General features: G+C 41.4%; 1 protein-coding gene across 3 annotated transcripts in view; it reads right to left on the reverse strand.

Moving 5' to 3' along the window:
• Positions 1 to 3,358: 3,358 nt before the first annotated feature.
• shroom4 (shroom family member 4) overlaps positions 3,359 to 20,398 on the reverse strand; it is an 80,993-nt gene continuing 63,953 nt past the window's right edge. For all 3 annotated transcript variants that reach the window (XM_050066535.1, XM_050066532.1, XM_050066534.1), the window contains 8 exons: positions 15,594 to 15,655; positions 12,815 to 13,768; positions 11,944 to 12,603; positions 9,457 to 9,586; positions 9,185 to 9,286; positions 7,888 to 8,058; positions 7,598 to 7,740; positions 3,359 to 6,135 (listed from right to left, as the gene is read on the reverse strand). In XM_050066535.1, the coding sequence (XP_049922492.1) occupies positions 5,979 to 6,135; positions 7,598 to 7,740; positions 7,888 to 8,058; positions 9,185 to 9,286; positions 9,457 to 9,586; positions 11,944 to 12,603; positions 12,815 to 13,768; positions 15,594 to 15,655 (2,379 nt within the window). In that variant the 3' untranslated portion in view covers positions 3,359 to 5,978. The remainder of the gene's footprint in view (positions 6,136 to 7,597; positions 7,741 to 7,887; positions 8,059 to 9,184; positions 9,287 to 9,456; positions 9,587 to 11,943; positions 12,604 to 12,814; positions 13,769 to 15,593; positions 15,656 to 20,398) is intronic.

Here is a 20,398-nt window from a genome sequence, read left to right on the forward strand (position 1 = left end):
TTTGACTAATCGGTCATCTGCTATTTTTCCCTGCATTCAAGTATGATTTAGTGGCAGGAACTTTAGATTTTATTTTATTTTTTATGTAAAGAAAGAAAAGAAAGTAGAAGAAAAGTTGATTAAATTTAGATAAAAATTAAGACCTTGTTTTTAGGTCTTTTGAAGAAAAAAAATGGGCTCAATAAATTTGTAGATAGTCAAATTTAGAACAAATTGTTTAATCAAATTTGGGTTTAGAAATGAAAATTGTGTGAAACTTAATGCTCAGGAGGGAAATCTATGTGTGCCAAACTGACGTATAGTGACTTATCCAAGCATAGAAAATATCTGTTCACCATTTTTTTATTTAATTCTCCTTTAAATCAATTTTTATTTGTCTGTTTTATTGTTTTTCCAGTCTATGTGCTATTGATGGTTTGTTCTATTGTTTTTCAGTGTGCTATATAAATACATGTACCTTGTGTTGGCTTCCCTTACCACTACATTTGAAAATCAGACATTGTATTGTTATTAATATACACAATTTGGTCAGTTTTATGAGAGTTAAATTAAATTAATTTGTTTTATATCATTGTTTCTATCACTGAAGATGTTGTAGTAATGAAAAGACTTAAGTCATCACAGTTAAACACTAAAAATAAATTAAAACATGTTTTACACAGAATATAAAAGTGTCTGTCATTGTTTCAAATGGACCATTTCAATGGGATAAAACCAATTAAATGGCGCCACCTTGTGGACATCTGTAAAAACATGAATCAGGGATCCCTCTAAGGAAAAGTGGAGCATTCAATGAGGAAAAAAAACATTTTACAGGGTGTGTGTGCAGACAGCGAGGCATTGTGTTATCCTGGTTTATGTCTGTAGCTCTGATTAATCATCGCAACCTCTTTCCGTCATTACTTCCCATGATGCATTATTTCTGTCTACACACCTCCCACTCATTCATCTTCCTCTTCTCCACTCCACCACTCTGCTCCTGCTCAGCCCAACATAAACACTGCTCCACCCTGCCTCCCACAGTGTGTCGTCTGTTACTGGGGCCTGTTTCTCATCACTTCCTTCTCGTTCCCTAGAATAATCTCAATCATTTATTTTTTTCATTGAAGTGAGATTGCAATAATTAAATCTTTCTGTCTGTTCCCTCCATCATTTATGCCTTCTTTATGCCCCCTCATGTTCTTAGATGTGGGTCATTTTGCCCTCTGCACTCATTCACGCCCCCATGTTTTGTCTTTCATCCTTCCCTCTCTGTTTCCAGCTCTCCTTCCACTCCCATCAGCCCTCTGTTCTTCAATCTGGGTCAGGCAGAAAAATGCACTCCCTCGCTTCCCCAAAAAAATGCAGATTCTTCACTTCTACGACAGCTGTTTTCTTTATCATTTCCACAGAGCAGCAACCCCCAACTCTCCCTGTGTCTGAGAGGCCAAACACAACCACCTGAAACACTCTTCTCTCCGTCTAGTTTTCAGCTTTTATTAATGGCTCCTGCTCTGGGCTCCATTATAGGCACCACTCAGCTGACAGATCCGCATGTGTTATCGTCTAAAATAACATTTTACCACTGCTCCTTGTTCTGTCCCTGGAGGAAGATGTAACGTTATTTCAACGTGGGGTTTAAAGAAAAACATTTATCATACAAAACAGGCTTTTATCATGTATACTGAAAAATGCCAGTTTCTTGTGAATCATAAATATTTGCTTCTCCCAACAATCAGTTATCTTCTGTTGGCATCACATATTATGGAAGCTCATTCTGGCCAAGAAAATAACATAAAGCAGATGACAGGGTAGTAATAATAAAAATAATAATAGTAAGTTAAGTAAATATAATGTTCATGCTGTGAGGCAAGAAGCAAGTAAAGTAGTCAAAATCTCAATTTGGCAAAAATTAGACACCAACTACAAAAAAGTGTCCTGTAATTTTTTAATTAATTAATTTTCAACTTGCTCTCACATAATTTTTGAATAGAACGTATACATTTTGACTTAATGTCTTATCATTTTGACTTACAAATTTAAATCTGACTTAATATTTCATCTCAATTTCAAATTCACACACATTTCACAAAATAATACATTTGTCTCAGAGGGCCGTTCAAATATAACAAACATACGACACCTTCAGTCCTGTGACTTTTTGGATAAATTTGTGGACATTTAACAGGAAAAATGGGACAAAAGGAATTTATGATGAGTTTGAAGTACCTCAGTAATAAATTAAAATTGTGACTGACAATTTATTTTGGTGTGGCACAGTGGAACAGTGGTTAGCATTGTTGCCTCACAGCAAAAACACTTACCCTAGTGGCCAGTTAGGAGAAGTGAGGAGCCAGCCGTTAAAAACAGTGAAACAGATTTCTCAACAATTATGAATGACCACAACCATGAGGTCCATGAGCACAGTCATAAAGGTGCACTCAAAATATTAGGCTGATAGGTCCAGTAGTTTGCAAGATTAGCTGCGGACAGACGAATACACACACAAAACTCTTTTAATAGGCCTTCATTGTCTGATGAAGGGCTGGTGCCCAAAACATCACATGTGGTGGTTCGATTAAAAGTTCCAAAAGGAGCAGTTTCTGGTGTGTGGACCTGTTTTTATATTTTTGTTTTTATACAATGACAATAAAGAAACTTGAACTTGTGAACAAAAGGACAATGTTGCTCTGATGGAGGCACTGTTTTTAAAGGTACTGAGGTTCTGAAAGTTTTTTTTAGTCTTGTGACTGTTGTTGCACAACTTTTTCTAGCAATACTTTTTATTTTTTGATTCTTGAATTTTTATTGCGAAGTTACATCGGTCACAGAGGCTCGACCGTGCTGTGTCTCATTTAACGACTGCTGTACACTTTATGTTGTAGTTTGCATTTTTTCCTATAAAAACCTAGAAATTAAATGTCTCTAATAACGAGACTATAAAGTTCAAACTAAATGTGCATTCCTGAGCTTTTTACATTTTTCTTTATTGCTGTAGCACTTCCACTTAATTCAGTCCCATGGTTTGAGGGTTTAAATGGCTCCCTGGCCTCCTGCTGACTGGTCCCCCACACCACAGCATCATCCATATGTTTTAATGAGCTCTTCTTTCACAGCCTGAGCACTAACTTCCCTTCAACGAGTCTCTTCGGCACATCTCTCCAGCTCCCACAGGGTCCGCTGAACGACTCCAGCTCCAGCACTCCACTTATCACCCGTCAACCTCCATTTGCCCTCGGCCATATTTACTTAACCGTCCCACCACATTCAAACAACAGTTTCCCCCCAGAAGGGAATTCATTTCAGCACCGGACACTGGAGCGGCACAAAGAGGCCATTCACCCGGGGCGGACATAAATCACAACAGGAGACGTTAAGCTAGTTTAAAATACTATTATTATTATTTATGGTACTTTTTTTCCTCACGTGAGTGTTTTTGCAGTTACAAACGCTGTAATGCATTTTACAAAAGAGGGGTTTGTAATAAATCAAAATTACATAGGAAAACATGAACAGAAGAAATATACTCTCAACAAGCAACTCACTTTCCTCTCCTGTCAAGTCAGTAAGGTTCCAGTCGATTCAGAAAATGGCTGTTATGGTACTAGAATACATGGAATATGTACAAAACAGGACACATATGTGTGAAGTTCAGGGTTGTGTGGTATTAAAACAGCAGGAAAGGAGCAAGAACTAAGTGTCAAACTGTGACTTTTAATAAACTTCAAGCTGTAGATTTGCTTAACCAGTAAAACTGATACAGGTGTTTGTGTTTTCACTTTAACTTCAGCGAGTCCGCCTTTCAACAGCCAAAATATACACGTGTCATCTTCCAAATCCCTCCCATCTCTAATGGAGCTGCAGTTTTTGTTTTTTATTTATTTGATTTACTCAGACGGGGTCTCCTGTCAAAGCTCCGGAGACTTTGGCAACAGCACAAATCACAAATTTGACATTAGATAGATTTTTGAACTTTAAACTACAAAAAATATTCTCAAGTTTTAAATGAATAGTTTGACATTTTGGGCAATACATTTATTTGCTCTCCTGATGGGATTTAGATGAGAAAACTGACACCACTGTCATATCTGTGTGGTAAATATGAAGCTAAATCCAGCGGTCGGTTAGCTTAGCTTAACATGAAGACTGAAAACAGAAGGAAACTGCTAATGTACCTCGTAATGTACAGCTAAAGCTCATCAATTAAGACGTTATATCTCATTTGTGCATTTACAAGGCAGATTTTATTGCCTTTGGACGGAACAAGGCTAGCTGTTTCCCTGTTAGCAGTACTTGTGATAAGCTAAGCTAACTAGCTGCTGGCCGTAGCCATATACCATATAAACATCAAAGTTAGGTCAATCTTCTCGTCTAACTCTGAACAAAAAAGCAAATGAAACAAGTGTTCAGTCTCCAGTAAATGTTAAATACACGACTTAAAGAGGAACTGGGACTAGCACGAGTCAGAATAAGGGATGAAAAATGACACCAAATGCTTGCGCAAGCTAACGACAAAAACTGCAACTCTGTTTTCGGGATAAACCGAACTCCTCCCCATCAAAATATACAGTAAACGTCAACTCTTCCTGGTCTTCTCTTGTACAACCAATTTTTACAACCAATTCCAGTCATTAAAAAAAAAACATCACTATATACACGTCGTATACATTATAAACACTGTACAATTATCACGTGACAGTATAACGAGTCGATGGAGTCTCAAACTCCACACAGTAAAACATGTTACAGTAATGGGAATACAAAGAGAGATGACGATACTACGGGAGATAATACAGTATATTACGTGTTGCTGAATGCAGGCGTCAGCCAGCAATGAAGATGAATACAAAAAGAGAAGCGTGCTTCCCGATGGCAGTTAATAATGCTGCAAGTCAGAACGCTGACTTTAGTGTTGCTAAGGGAAACACAGTTTCTTAGTGTGAAGCACCGAATAAAAAAAGTCTCCTTCGATTCTCTGAACCGGGAGATTTAAATACAAAAGACAACAAAAAAACAAGCAGCGTCTCAGTGACACATTCATCAAGAGAAAATGTCTTTGGCAACGTAGTGTTAGAATAAGTGTAGTGACGTTAGTACAGTTTACAGTACATGTTTCAGGCACATATGTGAAGCAGAGGGTATAACATCAGAGACTAAATGTGGTTATTTTACATTCTTTTCTTTTCTTAGTATGTTTGAAAAGTGACGTAACAACCTCAATTTGAATCCTTGCTCCTGTTTCACTCTTTTATTTGGTGAAATTTAGGAAAAAAAACATCCTTTTCTTTCATTCTCCGTTCACAAACTTGTGTTTCAGTGAAGTCCCAATCAATTTATTCTCTTTTCTGACCATCAACGTTCTCTCTGCTCTCTGATCACAGTTCTGGGGATGAGTTATTGATATGTGCTTGTTGTATTTTAAGATGTCTAAGTCTCTGGTTGGATGTTTCCTCAAGGCCATGCTCAATTTTCTTCTTCTCCTTTGTCGTTTCTTCCTGTGCTGTAGCACCAAAGTCCAGTCTTTCATCTTGTTGACACCTCTGGTTCCTACTTCCTGTTTGGTCTTGGCCGACAATGGGTGTTATCGATAAACTTTCAAGGGTGTTTGAGCTGTTAAAGCTGTTGGTTTGGCTCTGGAACGTTCTGGATCTACACCTCTGCTGATCCTTAAAGGAAAAGTTTGACATTTTGCAACACTAAGAAGCTACAACTGGGAGATGTTTCGCTTTGCAGAGTACAAAGACTTTCAGCCATTTACCCCCCAGAAGACAAGATAGAATGCGTTGAACAGCGAGTTTAGGAGGTGCTGGCAGACTGCCGTTGACCTTTTTGTCTCACATGTGGCAAGAAAGTCCCAAAATGTCAAACTACTCCTTTAAATATCTACACTGCTTCTTTTAAATCACGTCTCAATCCTTTTGCTTCCATTTCTTTTTGTCTTGAAACTTACTTAATATGTCTACACGCCCCAGCTTCTTCATTTCTTCATTTATTTTTCCTCAATAGTGTCCATATCCCATCGACATTCCCATACCGATTCCCAGCCCCAGCCCCAGGCTCTCCCTCAGCCCCCTCAGCTGCTCCTCTCCCAGCCGGATCTTGTCCTCCAGCTGCCTCTGCTCCACCAGCAGGGCGGCCTTCATCTTCACAAAGTGGCTACAAAAGAAAAAACAGACATAAACATTACAAAAATGTCCACAGTAGGGGTCATTGTGCAAGTTTAGGGTGTGTCATATGTGGATAAATCAGTGAACTATTTGAGTCTTGAACTGTAAACCTTTGTCACTTTAAAGTACATTGTTAGCTTATCCTTTATGTTTATGTCTTTTTGTGAATTTTAATGTTTTATTTATGTGCTGTGTTGAATGTTATCATGTCTGTCATAACTATGAACTCACCAAAGTCAGTTCTTAACAATGTTTGCTAGGAAGTGACTTTAAAAAAGCAGCGTTTACGGGTTTGATAATTCATGTTCTAGTTAATGTTACCTGTTGGTGGAGATTCTCAGTCATCCAGGTCATGGTAGTCCTAAATGCTATATCATTGGCAACGGGACTTGCTTGAGTTTCTTGAAGATGTTTCATCTCTAATCCAAAAGGCTTCTTCAGTTCAATCGGACTGGTGCGGAGTTGCAGGCTTTAAAGCATGTGGGTGTGAACCCTTACAGAGTCGTTAATGGGAATCGTTGGCCCACCTGGCCGTCGTATGTGTTGTTAGGGTTAGATGGGTCCAGATCTGAATGGGTGTTAGGTTGTCTGGGAATGGATCCCAAGACTGCATTGTAGGTGGGTGATAAGTGGTGCCGTAGGCCACCTCGTCTGTTTAACGATGGTCGTTCCAGGTTGATGTGGATGGCTTCTAGAGCCCCGTTTCCATCAAGCACTTTCGGTATGGTACCTCTGGAACCAAAAGTAACCCTTCAGACATGGTACCTAGACCCTAGTGTTGCCACCACAAACAGTGCCCTTAAATGTGGGCGGGGTTGTTGTCTGCTACTGACCAATCAACAGACTGCAGTGTTCACAGCTCCACCTTTTAGTACTAGATCTGTGTGCTAGGTACCCCAACAGAGGGGGACCAAAAACGGGGACGGTACAGAATGGTTCCATTGATACCATCCACAACTTTTCACAGTGGAAACAGAAAAAAAGCAACTGAACTGTACCGTACTGCTCGGTGGAAATGGGGCTTAGATGAGCATCTAGAACAGCTATTCGCTATTCGGTCCAATAGAACTGAATAAGCGTCTTGAATGAGAGGTGAAACGTCTTCTTGAAACTCAAGCAAGTCCAACGATATAGCACTTAAGGTTACCTGTGACCTAAATCACCAACACTCAATTTTTTTTTTAGAATTTCTAAATTCTGTGGCCAGAAAACACCAGCTCTGATGTTATTGCCTTTGTGGTAATAAATCTGTCTCGGCCTCTCCTGTTGCTTTTTCCAGAAACACAAATCTCACAGACTAGAACCCAAAGACGAATATAAAATGCTGCTGCAGCAAATATATTTTACATCTTTCAAAAAGCTTGGAGTCACATAACCTTCATCAGCCTTTATTTAGTGTGTGTTATACTGCTGAGGTGTACTCAAAGACAGTGGATGGTTAATTATTGTACCTGTAGTCTCTGTGATGCTCAGGGGAGAGGCAGCGGGCCAGCACCCGGCTGACGGCCTGCTCTCTGCGGTCGACGTGGTCCTTCAGGTCCTGAGCCTCAGACAGCTGCCTCATGAGCTGACGCTTCTTCTCCAGCAGGGGGAGCTAGAGGACAGAGGTACACAGAGATGAATCTCAGACGTGTAACTGGTGTTAAAATACAGATTCATCATGCATTTAAAAGCTGTGTTTAACCCAGCTGATTATGAATACACCCCCACACCCCACTGCCATTCCTTTTTCTCTCCTCACCCTCTCGTGGTGCTCCGTCTCGGGGTCCAGTGTATCCAGCGTGGTGTCCACTCTCAGCAGCCTCCCAGACAACGACAGCAGCAGGCTGACCACCTTGTCCAGATCGCCGATGAACATGCGGAACTTGTCCACCTCGTTGGGCTTACACACCGCCACCACCATGCTCTCCACCTGAGGACACAGACGGTGGCACACAGCTAGAGATGACTGAGCTCAAGGAAAAATAGTGCAGTTCTGATCCCGATCGAAGTCCTTCGGCACCTGGGTATCTTTCTTTGTCTTCAATCCCTCAATGTCAAGAATGTGGTTTAATTTGGCACATAGATTGTTCTAAGGGACATTTTGATCCTAAAGACATGCTGATTGTGTGTCTCATATAAATGTTTTAATTGTGCACTGACAAATAGTCGGCCTTAGACACATCGATGCCCTTCACACTTGGCATGTTTTATTTTGAGAGACGCCTGCTTGTCTGGAAGATAAAGGTCGACCTTGTTGAACACACACACTTGTCCTGACTCCTTTGATGATATGAGGATCTGAATGATGTGGGATAGACACTGTAGAAGGCTGAAATGTTTGTTCTGTACTTAAAGTATTTGGTATGTCACATGTGCTGTGCCAAAGGTCTTCTCTGATGTCAGATTTGTGCTACAGAAGTAACATCAACACAGGCTCACTGAGTTTATTTTATAAATCATCAAGACAAAGATTGCTAAGAGTCCAAGTTTTTCCACATCAATAGTAAGGCAACATGGCGGCCACCGAGGCTGAAAAGTGTTTCATGTTCCACACACAACATTGTGAGCGTTATAAGTGCACCATGCGGGTATTCATAGTGCACTGCATTTTGACATTTTTCTCTGTGTGAATGCACTCGTGCTCTACAAAAGTATCTGATTTCATGGACATTTTTCTCTACTTATACATTTTTACATCTTTATATATTCACTTAGAAAAAAATTGCAAAAGCGAAAAAGGAAATACATGAGCGAGTGCTTGAAGTGGCCATTTTGAATCCATGGCTGAGCAAGGAAGCAAATTACTGCACTTTAACACAACAATTTTGATAATAAAATAAATATTTAAGTTATTAATCAAGCAACAATGTCAAACATTCACCAGTTTCAGTTGCTCAAATATAGAGTTGATGCTGTTCTCTGTTTATTGTCATTGTAAAGTGAATATTTTGGGGGTTTTGGACTGTTAAATCAAAAGATGATCAGCTGGTTTATCTATAATAAAATTACTTTAAGTTCCAGCTCTAATGAAGTAGTCAAATAAAGTTTCCCCCCACCTCCTCTCCCAGCTGTGAGTTGGCTCTGATGTCCTCCTGCAGTCCCCTCTGAGCTTCCCTCAGCACTCCCAGCTTCTTGCGGAGGCTCTCCATCAGCTGTTTCTGCGCGACAGAGTGAGGAATTGTTTAAATAACCTCAAAATGAAAATAACAGGCAACACATGTCTGTCAGCTTCACGTCATCATCGTGTTTATTTGGGCTGGAGAGTACTAAGAATACCGATTGCACTACAGTAACAGTGAAGTAGCAAGACAGTAGCTGCAGGTGATACCTTGTAGGTCAGCTCGTCGTCCTCGTCCCTCTCCCTGTTATCAGTGAAGTCCTTCATCTGCGACAGGAGCTGAGCTTTGGCTGCCGACGTGCTGTAATAGGACGAGCAGCTGGAGCTTGCACCAGACCGCCTGAGAGGGGGAGAGTTCGGTTTATTTACGCAGAGATAAAACACACAGGCGAAGCGATAAAACAGACAGGGTCGTAAATACAGTGATTAGAAAAGTACATAAATAAGAAACGCAATCAATTATGTGGGCTAAGTGAGGCAGAAGAAAAACAAGGGGTCATCTGGAAAACATCTTGACTTCAAACAAGCAAATAAAGCAACAGAAATAAGATGAGAAGTTGAAACTGTAGCAGATGACACCAGAAATGAAAGACTAACAGGAAACCCAGAAGAGCGGAAAACTGTTAAGAATATGACATAATTTAAATCTACCTGATACCAAGAACAATAGGCGTTTAATGGCTTCCAGACTGCAGGATAGTTATGTTATTATAAAGACCAGCTGAGCATGGAACTAATTATATGTTGCAATTGTAAATCTGAACTTCATTAAAACATTTTTTCTATGTTTATGTATTTGTGTCATACATGCATAATCCAGTTTAATGCGTGTTCTTTGTTTTGGTATCTGTTTTTTCTTTTGTATTGTATTTAATTTTTGTAAATATTTCATCTCAGTTGGACAATATGGCCTATAAATAATAATAAAGTATTGTAATAATCAAGTTTGGGGTTAGTGTTTCAGACACTCTGATTATCACTAAGCCCCCAATCACACAGAGAGTGTGGCAACAACCCCATCACATCCTCACACTAACCTTCCAGTGTAATCAATCTACCGTTTATTTTATTTCACAGTAATTAGTATCTAGTTCCTCAAATGTTGAGGCAGAGGGTACTTGCTGTAGCTCTGGTTGAGGGTGGGAGGCTGTCAGTAAATAGTTTGTTGGGCACAGGGAAACAGAGATCTGTGTGGATACATGAGACCCTTAAAAAGAGGGTGGGTCATGGGGAGTACCACCAGTTGGTCCAGGAGCTTCGCATCTATGACGGCTGTTTCTAGGCATATTTAGGATGACTCAGGGGCAGTTTGACAACCTGCTGTCTATCGTAGGGCCGTATAGCTCTGGGTATCCAGCAACCACTACCACCAGTTTCTCCTCCATTGTTTACCAACTGTGAACTTGTTGTCGTGACTACTACAGAAGGCCCGCCTCTCAAATCATCCAAATGGACAATGGTGAAAAAAGATGGGGCGTTTTTCTGCTCTGAGTTGAAGTTTTTTCAACTGAGGAGTTCAGGGCACTCCGGCAAAGACACCAGGCGCCTAGAGCGCAGAAACACGAGGCGCATCACAACGCAAAAACCACGAGCAAAAAGCTTAATTCTCATTAAAAACAATTAAGAAAAGGCGCCTCCAGCTGCTGAAACGCTTTCTGTGTGATCAGGGCCTTAGGCAACTGAAATTTAACTTAAATTTTTACAGTTCAACCAACACTAAAAACTTCAATAACTCAAATAACACTTCAACTCCTACACTTTATTCGCTTTTAATGCTTACAAGTACAAATTTGACACTCAAGGGACGGCTGAATTCCAGCCTGCGGCCCCCTCTTTCTCCCCCTTTAACATTTAGACTGTCCAACCAAATAAAGGAAAAAAGCCCCCCAAAATTGAGGCTTGACTGACATTTCAGCTGCTTGTATCTACCACATGTCAGCTGACACTTCAACTGTCTTCAGCTTCTACTCTACTGTTGATTCAGCTATTTTCCGTGCTTGCATGTAAACCGACGACTCAATTGTTTACATGCCTTAAAGAGGCTTCAACCAACACTTCAGCTCCTTTCCATGTTACACTTTAACTGACAACAAATCCTTCAAGAGCTTCAGCTTCAATTTGTACTCCTGAACAATATTTGCACCAACAATTTTCAGCACACTTTAGATTTAATTCAGGAAATGTGGCTTTTTCTTGTTTTAAATCTGATTTTGCATGCATCTGCCATTCAAGCATATACTGTGTATTGATACTGGCAAAAATGTTCTTATTCATATTATGAAATTAAGTTTAACTATATCTCAGAGATCTGTGCTGATAGAATAAAATTACATCTTTTGATGTGGTTCACCACATTTAGATGTTCACAAAAAGCTGCCTAAATTCACTTTCTCAAACATTTTTCTTTTATCTACAAACTCCTTCTCTAGGACTTGTCTTTATGTCGTGTTATGTGGCAACAATTACCCAGCTGGCACCTGTGTTGGCAAAAGCAAACCATTTGTAAACGAAAGAGGGAGAGCAGAGAGAAAGCTGGCCGCAGCAAGGTGCTCTGGAAGGGTTGTGGGAAACCGGGAATGAGCTTAGTGACAAGAACAGTTAGGTCTTGTACAAATCAAATGGTCTGTGTAATTAATGCGCGACACACACACACACACACACACATTCCACCATTCAGATTTAAGCCTCTCTCGTTACCTATCCAAGCTGTCGGTGTTGTGCTCTGTGCTTTGGTAGGCCCCTCTCCAGCTCTCTCTGCCCAACTCTCCCTCACTACTCGGGGGAAAGAGCTCCTCCAGGCTCAGCCTCTCTCTGCTACTCTCCCCAGTCTCCAGCTCCTCCTCCAAGGAGCTGCTCTCCGCCCTCGTCCTGCTCGACGGCGAAGCCTCGGTGGACTCTGGTAAGATGTCAATGTCTGTCTCCAGGACCGTAACCGGCAGCGCGAAGCAAGGGAGCTCGCTGGTGATCGGTTCGTCCATTGCTGGAACATCCTCATGGAAATCATCGATGTCTGTTTCCATGGGGACGTCCAGGTCTGCGTCCAGGCTGTGCGCAGGACTCGGGCTGAGGGTCGTCTCTGATTCTGTGCCTGGTTCGGGGATCTTCTGGGGATCGATGCTCTGAAAGCCTCTGTTCATATGAAGCTGCTGCTGCTTGTAGTCGATGGAGAAGTAGGATTCAGGAGGTAAAACGCCACCAACACCTCCGTTTTCTAAAACAGGTGGAAGGGTTGAGTCGCTATGAAGTTTGGGAGATGGGGTTCTCTCCCACTCGACTCCTGGTCTTGTGTTGGGCTGTTGTTTGTGAGGTTTTACTGTTACTCTGTCCCGGTCGGGGCTGACGCTCATCTCAGATAAACTGCAAAGACACAAATAAACTTAATTAACGCAAAAATAAGAAACTAGTACACATCATTCGGACATTTCACTTGGACATTTTTAATTCATGGCACTCAAGGACTCAAATTTGACGTATTTGGGTACCTTCATAACATGCAAACATTATATGGCCTGTCAAGAAATCACTTGACAGAGTATCTTAACACCATCTTCGACTTTGCCCAGCTCACCTGCTCATGCTGTTCGCTTTTGGTGGCAGTGGAGGCGGAGGCAGAGACGCCTCCACCCTCTCCTGCTGTCCATACGAGCCCCTCAGGTCCCTCTCTTTCTGGGGCGGAGCCACCGGTCTGAAGGCCCTCCTGGAGAACATAGGACTGGGCGGAGCAACAGTAAAGGCCCGGTCCTGCAATTGAACCTGATTCTGATTGGATGGAGCGTGGGAGATGGGGTGTTCCTGCATTTGTGGTTGACTCTGATTGGACGGAGCATGAGAGAAGGGGTGTTCCTGCATTTGTGGTTGACTCTGATTGGACAGAGCATGAGAGAAGGGGTGTTCCTGCATTTGTGGTTGATTGTGATTGGATGAGGCGTGGGAATATTCCTGGTTTTGGCTGCAGCTGCAGCGAGGGCAGCCCTCCATCACTTCCTGCCTCTCTGGAGGAAGACTGTAGGATCTTGGCCTGGATGTTTCAGCTGAAGGGCCGCATGAGGACAACTGACTGGAATAGCGTCCCTCTGCGGTGTCGAAGGAGGGAGTGATGGAGTGAGGAGATGTAGAGGAGGAGAACAGGGTGTGGTGAGAGGCACGCCTGCGGTGGAACTGCTCCCACTTCGGGGGCGGCGGTCTTGGTGGAGGCGGCGTCTTCTTCCTGTTTGGCCGCGCAGTGCTGGCAGCTTCTCCTCCCCTGACGCCACCCGCTCCTTCCTCCACCTCGCTCAGGGTCTGGCTGGTTGCCACAGAGATCGACGGCGACCAGCGGTGGCTGCTGTCAAAGCGGAGGTCATTTTCAGACATGGCTCGTCCTCGGAGTGACAGAGGAGCTGGCGGGGGAGCGAACGCGTATCCGTTGCGATCATTGTGGCCCATGTCACCCTGTCTGTGGACCCATCGACCCTGATGGTGCTGATGATACTGATTAGTGCTCTCTGGAGGTCTGGACTCCCATCTCCAGCTGGAGTAGTCCCTGTGATGTAAAGATGGGAATGACAGAGGATAAAGAAATTATATTTCTTTGTCAACAAACAGAATACATTAAAGAACATGAAAGCAACACTTTAAAGGGACAGTTAAACATTTGTGGAAATACGTTCGTTTGCTTTCGTTCAGAAAGAGACACAAGATTAATAATACCACTTGCACACTCCCTCACTCATGTTTGTGTGTTAAGTATGGGGCTAGAGTCATGGGATGGTTAGCCTAGCTTAGCATAAAGTAGGGCTCAGTATCGGTACTTGATACCTTTAAGATATCAACTGAAATACCTCACTGCCACTCCTCCAGTCAAACTATACCTGCATTAAATCCTTTTTACACCAGGGTTCTAATCCCGTACAGTCCCAACTTTCGGCCGGATCGGCAAACTTTCTGTTGCTGCCATCTCCAGAGCTGCTCTCTTCCTGGCGAATCATCAGTTCAACGTGTGCCCAGTTAGCATGAGCTAGCAGAGCAGCTAAACGGTCCCAACAAACTCACACCAACACCAAAACAGCTTGACTCTGTCGACACACCCATGACAGTTAGCCCTGTCACTGTGTGTGTAAGGCCAGGTTTACTGTCGCCAACTGTCTTAAGCGCAGAGCTCTCACTCCTGCAGCAGCAGCTACAACCCTTATAGTATGTGGTGTGGTAAAGTCGAGTGCTGTGTATTTGATGAAGCTGGCCGTTCCACGTGCCAAGATGCCACCAAATCAAACCACTTGTATCGGTGTCACTTTAAGGGTACTGTTGCTGTAATGTCTTTAAATGATGCCCAGCCCAAGCATAAAGACAAACAGAACAACAGTTTGTGGGTTTAGGTTGTTATTTTTTTTATCATAGTTATGGGGTGTAACTATTTCTTAGTTTGGTAGTTGGTGTATTTTTCATTGTGGAAGAAACCAAGTTAGCCGTTTTGTCCGTGTTGTGTATTTCTGCTAAGCTAAGCTAACTACATCTTGACGTGAGAGTGGTATTGATCTTTACTTTCCCACTAAGTATCCCAAGATGTGAATTCATCCTTAAAAAATTCATGACGAAATAAGGAACAATCAAATATAAAGTTATCTACTAAAATTTAAAAAATGTTATATTGGGACTGTGTGGTTTGATTGCAGAAAACGCAATCTACTTCAAACCTGTCATCACTTTATTTAAAATTATGAGTGGTGTACTGAAAAACCCCCAACACAAATTCCCATCTAAAAAACAAAACTAATCTAGATTTTACAGGAAATCATGTGTTCATGCAGGATCCCATCACTCAATGTGAAAAGCTGGGTGCGTTGAAGGATGTGTGACAGATATTTCCACATACAAAAACAGTCAGTCAGAGAGAGTGGTTAAATTACAGTAAATGTTTCCTTTTTACATTCCAGACTCTCTGAACTGTTTCTGTCTCAGGTCAAATATGAGCGGAGGCCTTTTTATAAGTCATGCATGTCCTAACCCCCCCCCACTCTCCCCTCACATCCTAACATACAGAAATCATCAGCCAACCACATATCATTACGGGCACATTTTAAGCACGGATGATTGCTCTGCACACTTAGAGCTCATTATAGTCAAATCACAGCCAGGCATGACTGAGTGGGATTTCCGCCCCCGTCAGTGCACAATGGGCCGACCCCACCTAAAGTCTCAAGAGACATGCTGAGAGAGAATCAGAGATGGCGCAAGTGTGTGTCCACCATGACAGTCAGGAGCGAGGGATCAGATATATCGAAGACAATCATGTCCGAGAAAGAGTTACAGCTTGTTTTAATGTACGGGTCTGTGTTTGGTTTATGTGGTCACTACAGGAAGTGGCTCACCTCTCAGTCAGGCTGTAGTTCCTGTTGAGCTTGGTCGTTTCCTGTTGCCGGGCGGGATACGTCTGTGGAAGACATTTTGAGGCGGTTAATAACACAGAAAGAATGAAGGAAGGCTTCAATGTGTTGGTCAGCACATGCTGCTGCTGGAGGGAAGCGGGTGTGTTACTCCACCCTGCCGTATACTTCACTGGTGATAAGGTTAATCTGGGTGGAGGTGTTTTCTTTTGTCAAAAACCTGCCTGGTAAGCTATCAAATTATTTCAGCTTAAATCACTTTTTCAAAACACATTTTATCACATGTATCTAAAATGAGTTATCAATACACAACACACATCCATCTGAAAGGACGTCAACGTGTTTTACATCGCTATGAGAACACAGAAACACTGCATACAGGCCGAACCCCAACATGAGAAACAAGAAACATTATTTAAGTAATCATTTCACATTCTGCCCTGACACATTAAGCCGACAGTTGGCCGTTGCTTAAAGTTGGGCCACTCTTGTCCCGCACCGTTTGGCCCTCATCGGCGCTAGTTGGCCTTTTTTCTGCCAATTCAGCCTGTTGAATCGGTGATTTCCAGGATTTATTCATCTTTACAATTAAAAAAAGTGTCTGTCCACACTGTACATTAAATTATGGCGGGAGAAAGATGCTAACATAACGTTAACCATAGATTAATGGTCAAACATATGAAGGACACGATCTACCACTTCAAGCTCAGATCTATGGAGGGAATTCATCTGGAAAAACATTTTAAAGTTCGTTATAACTCCCAAAATTAAAAAATCAGACAGCAACAAACCCAAACATGGTCAGTGTTTTAGAATGTGTGGTAATGTGTCTGCTGGTCAGGTTCATATTTTGTGGGAGTGTCCTTACATTTCCTCTTACTGTGCAGATGTGGTTACAGAGATCAGATCAATTATCAGCTTAGAGCTGGATTCTAACTTCAGTGTTATGTATTTGGGAAACGTTCCAACTGGGCTGATACACCGGGACAGATATTAATTACAAATACTATTAGCAGGTAATGAAAAAGCAATAACCAGGAAATGGCTGAGTAAAGAGTCTCCAACTATCTCTGAATGGATAGAAATAGTTAAGGAAATTTATGTTATGGAACAACTGACTTTTCCTTTGAGACATGCTACAAGGAAATGTAAAAAATGTTGTAAAAAATGTATCTGAAATTATCTTTTATTTATATATTTCATTTGTATGGAAAACTTTGTTTTATTCCCCTTGGTGCTATGACAAAGAGAAAGGACTTTAGCTTATGAATGAGTGGAAGACCCCTCCCTCTTTAAAAACACACTGGCTTTCAATGAATCAAAGTCATGGATCATAAGGACCTTTATGATCTAAGGACGGACAATCATGGACATAAACCCACAGTCCTTGATACGGCAATGTAACCCTTCTTCTACTCATTTTTTTGTTTTACACAATGTTAAGCATTTTACCTTCACCTTTAATGTCCCTGCCTGATGTCCTTGGTATGTCTGTCTGTCAGTATTAAAAATGTATTAAAAAAAAAACTACAAGAATCTAAATGAGGGTCTGAGAAACACTGATACAACTGTTTCCTGTTGATCTAAGAAATGATGCTCATTATGGCGACGATACAAGACTCTTCTGTGCAAAGCATTCAACCTGGTTTATTACCCCACCGCTGGAATGCTGAGCGAACTCATTGCACTCTCATTACCGGTCAGAGATACAGCAGCTAGCAGATAGCTGTGCAAACACACCGGTGGGGTACACACACGTACGCACACATTCCTGCGCAGAGGTATTTTCTGACTGTCTGCGATGCAAATCTGAACATTCAGATGGTATTTGTGTTGGAGCAGTGGATGTGAATTTAACATATTTGGCCGTCACTTGCTGTCAACAGAGCATAAAATCCATAAAATGGTTACAACTGATAAGTTTGTGATAATAAACTGCTCTACCACAAGCACCTGGATGGCCTGTCTGCATTTAAATTCAATTTCTCTTGGGTTTTAAAGGGACATTAAGTAATTTCTAGCTTCTTTTGGCCTCTGCGGTGAATAACTGGAGTTAGTGGGGCAAATGTCGGACTATATTTTGGCTGAGAGCAGTGACTTCTTGGAGTCTTGTCTATTAATTGAAGTAGACATTCAACAGAATCACCTGGTAAAGATGTAGTACATAAAATCAACATGTAAAATACAGGAGTAGATATACTGTTTCGGTTTTTCCAAAATTTGCTTTTTTGTTTGACGGCAAAATGCAATTACGTCAACCCTCCATAAAGCATTTGTCAATGTTTTATATTCATATAAAATTCATACCTTTATACAGAATATCGTATTTTTCTTAAGCTGGAAACAACATAATGCTCAAAAAAGACAGAGGACAAGTTAATTCCAGTGTTTCTTGTGCAGGTTTCACATACTGAAAACTACCAAAATCTTTTTGGTAATTGTGTGACTGACAAAAAATTCATGAATGATTTCAATGAATGTGTTTCAAATTCAGTATAATGAACATTATGCACGCAATGTTCTCTAAACTGACCTTGTTAAAATTAATATTCTTTGAGAAAATTGCACTGAAATGAAGATTTAATGTTCATATAATGAGGTGGGATGACAAAAAAAAATGTAATCTAATAGCTGGATTTTGCCAACAACAATTCAGCTGAAATATTTCCCAACATTTCTGAGAACACGTCTCAAATGAGATAGAGACAGATTCCATGAATAACAATAATAATAGCAGCCAGTTGCATTTCTGTATTTTCACTTTCTGTTTCCTCTGTCCAAAACACTTACACACACACACACACACACACACACACACACACACACTGGAGCATGAACGCAAACAACTTAATGAATGAATCTGAGTTCTCTTTTTAATTTAAAACGGTGAATGTGTGACTGAATTTTGTACATCTTGTTATGGATGTGTTTCCCTTTGCATGTGTGTGTGCCTCTGTGGATAGTCTTATCACAGCCTTGTAGTCCATCCAGCACATCTGTTACCGTTAAAGATATTGGATGTCGTCAGTGGCAGATATGAAACAAGATTTCAAGGCACAGGGTTATCGCCGTGGCATCAAACCAACAACCTTTCATTTGAAAAGGATCCCAACGTGGAGGGAGTTCAAGGCTCCCCTAAGGCCTCTGCACGGCAAAGCACACACAAAAGCAACTAAACAGAACTGCTGAACCGAAGATACGTTTAGTCTAAATCTAATGTCAGTTTGGTTTGCTCAGTGTCAGATGATAAGGTTACTAATAGGCTGAGGTTCAGAGGAGTGTCAGGAGTTCAGACGAGGGGCTGTACCCCCCGCCAAGAAGCTCGAATCAGCTTGTGGTAAAAATGTAACCCAACGCTGCTATTATCGCTGACACAAGTGTCCGCTGCTGTTGCCCAATCTCCCTCACGTCCATGAGCTATTTGAATTTTCAATGAGAATTTCAGACACTGACCGCATGCAGGATGCGAGCTTCGACTTCAAACCAACCGTTCAACCACGGAGGATTTGGAGTGAGTGGCCACTTATGGCTCCAACATCCTAGTGTGGCCACTTGATCCTCTTTCTGGTGCTGGTTTTAGAGAACCAAGATAGTTCTCAGTCTCCAGTGGTCATTTCAGTTCAGTCCAAAACCACAGTCTGATTTCAGCGAGCTGCAAAGTTTATCTTTCTCTATGAACGGTGTTACTTGGTTTCAGTGCTGCAGGGACACAGGCTGTTATTCAGCTTAGCAAGCCAGCTGCTAGAAATCTGTAAACATGCTGGTTAATGGATGTAATTAGAGCCCCTTAGGTGGTTGTATCTCCACAGGACCGATGCTTTGAAATACCATATTTCAGGTCTTATGATTGTTGCTTTAGTATACAACTTTATTTATCATTAGTGTTAATAATAGCAGGGCCATCTAGGCCAGTGACTAACAGTTTAAAAATTAGGCATTTTAACCAAATAAGTGCTCGTAAAAGTTAAACATAAAACATTTTAAAGCTGTGGTCAAGATGCAGACTAGAACCACAACAGGTGAGTTTACATAGACCCTAATATTCCACAGGAAATTTTAATTGTGTTAAGAGGGGTGATTTAAACTTATGATACTCCATTCAATAGCACAATATTAGCACCCAATAACCATGGTAACACTGTCTGATTGTTTCTCTCTGGTTGGAATAAATATACTTTCTGCACGTTTGCCCCACGTAGGGGTTACATTAGGTGACATATGGGATGCATGTATCGCACAGACAGCTGCTTCTATGAGCCTCCCCGTGCAGATTTTGACAGAGAGTCAATCATAAATTCCAAAAATGTTTAGCACTCTGCTCGTGTTATGTTCTTATGTGAATAAATGGACTCTTTTGAAACAGTCGCCTTGTGTAACGTTGCTGCTAAAGGACAGTGGAGTCCCTGGACATAATGATCGTCTATTCCTACCAGCAGCCTGCAAATGAGATATTTAGGTTGAGTAAATTGTAGCCTCCACTGAAAGTCTGCATGTGAGGTGTTTAGGGGACATCTGAAATTTGTAGCTACAGAAAATAACCTTGGTTACACTTATGTTACTTAGGCTACAACTAAATTGTATTAACAGGGAACCACGTCTTCTACTTCTATATCTCCCCTCCTACATTTTTGTATTGAATTAATTGAATTTTCTTAATAAAGTTAGGAAATGTCTACTGTTTCTCTGGCACATTAGATGCTTCACAGCAGGTGGAACCATTTTGCGCAAGTCAAAAAAGTTTTATTCTGATTAAATGCTTTGGGGCATGTAGACTTACATCTTATCAAATC

Source organism: Epinephelus moara, chromosome 17 (genome assembly GCF_006386435.1).
Source record: "Epinephelus moara isolate mb chromosome 17, YSFRI_EMoa_1.0, whole genome shotgun sequence".
NCBI lineage: Eukaryota > Metazoa > Chordata > Actinopteri > Perciformes > Serranidae > Epinephelus > Epinephelus moara.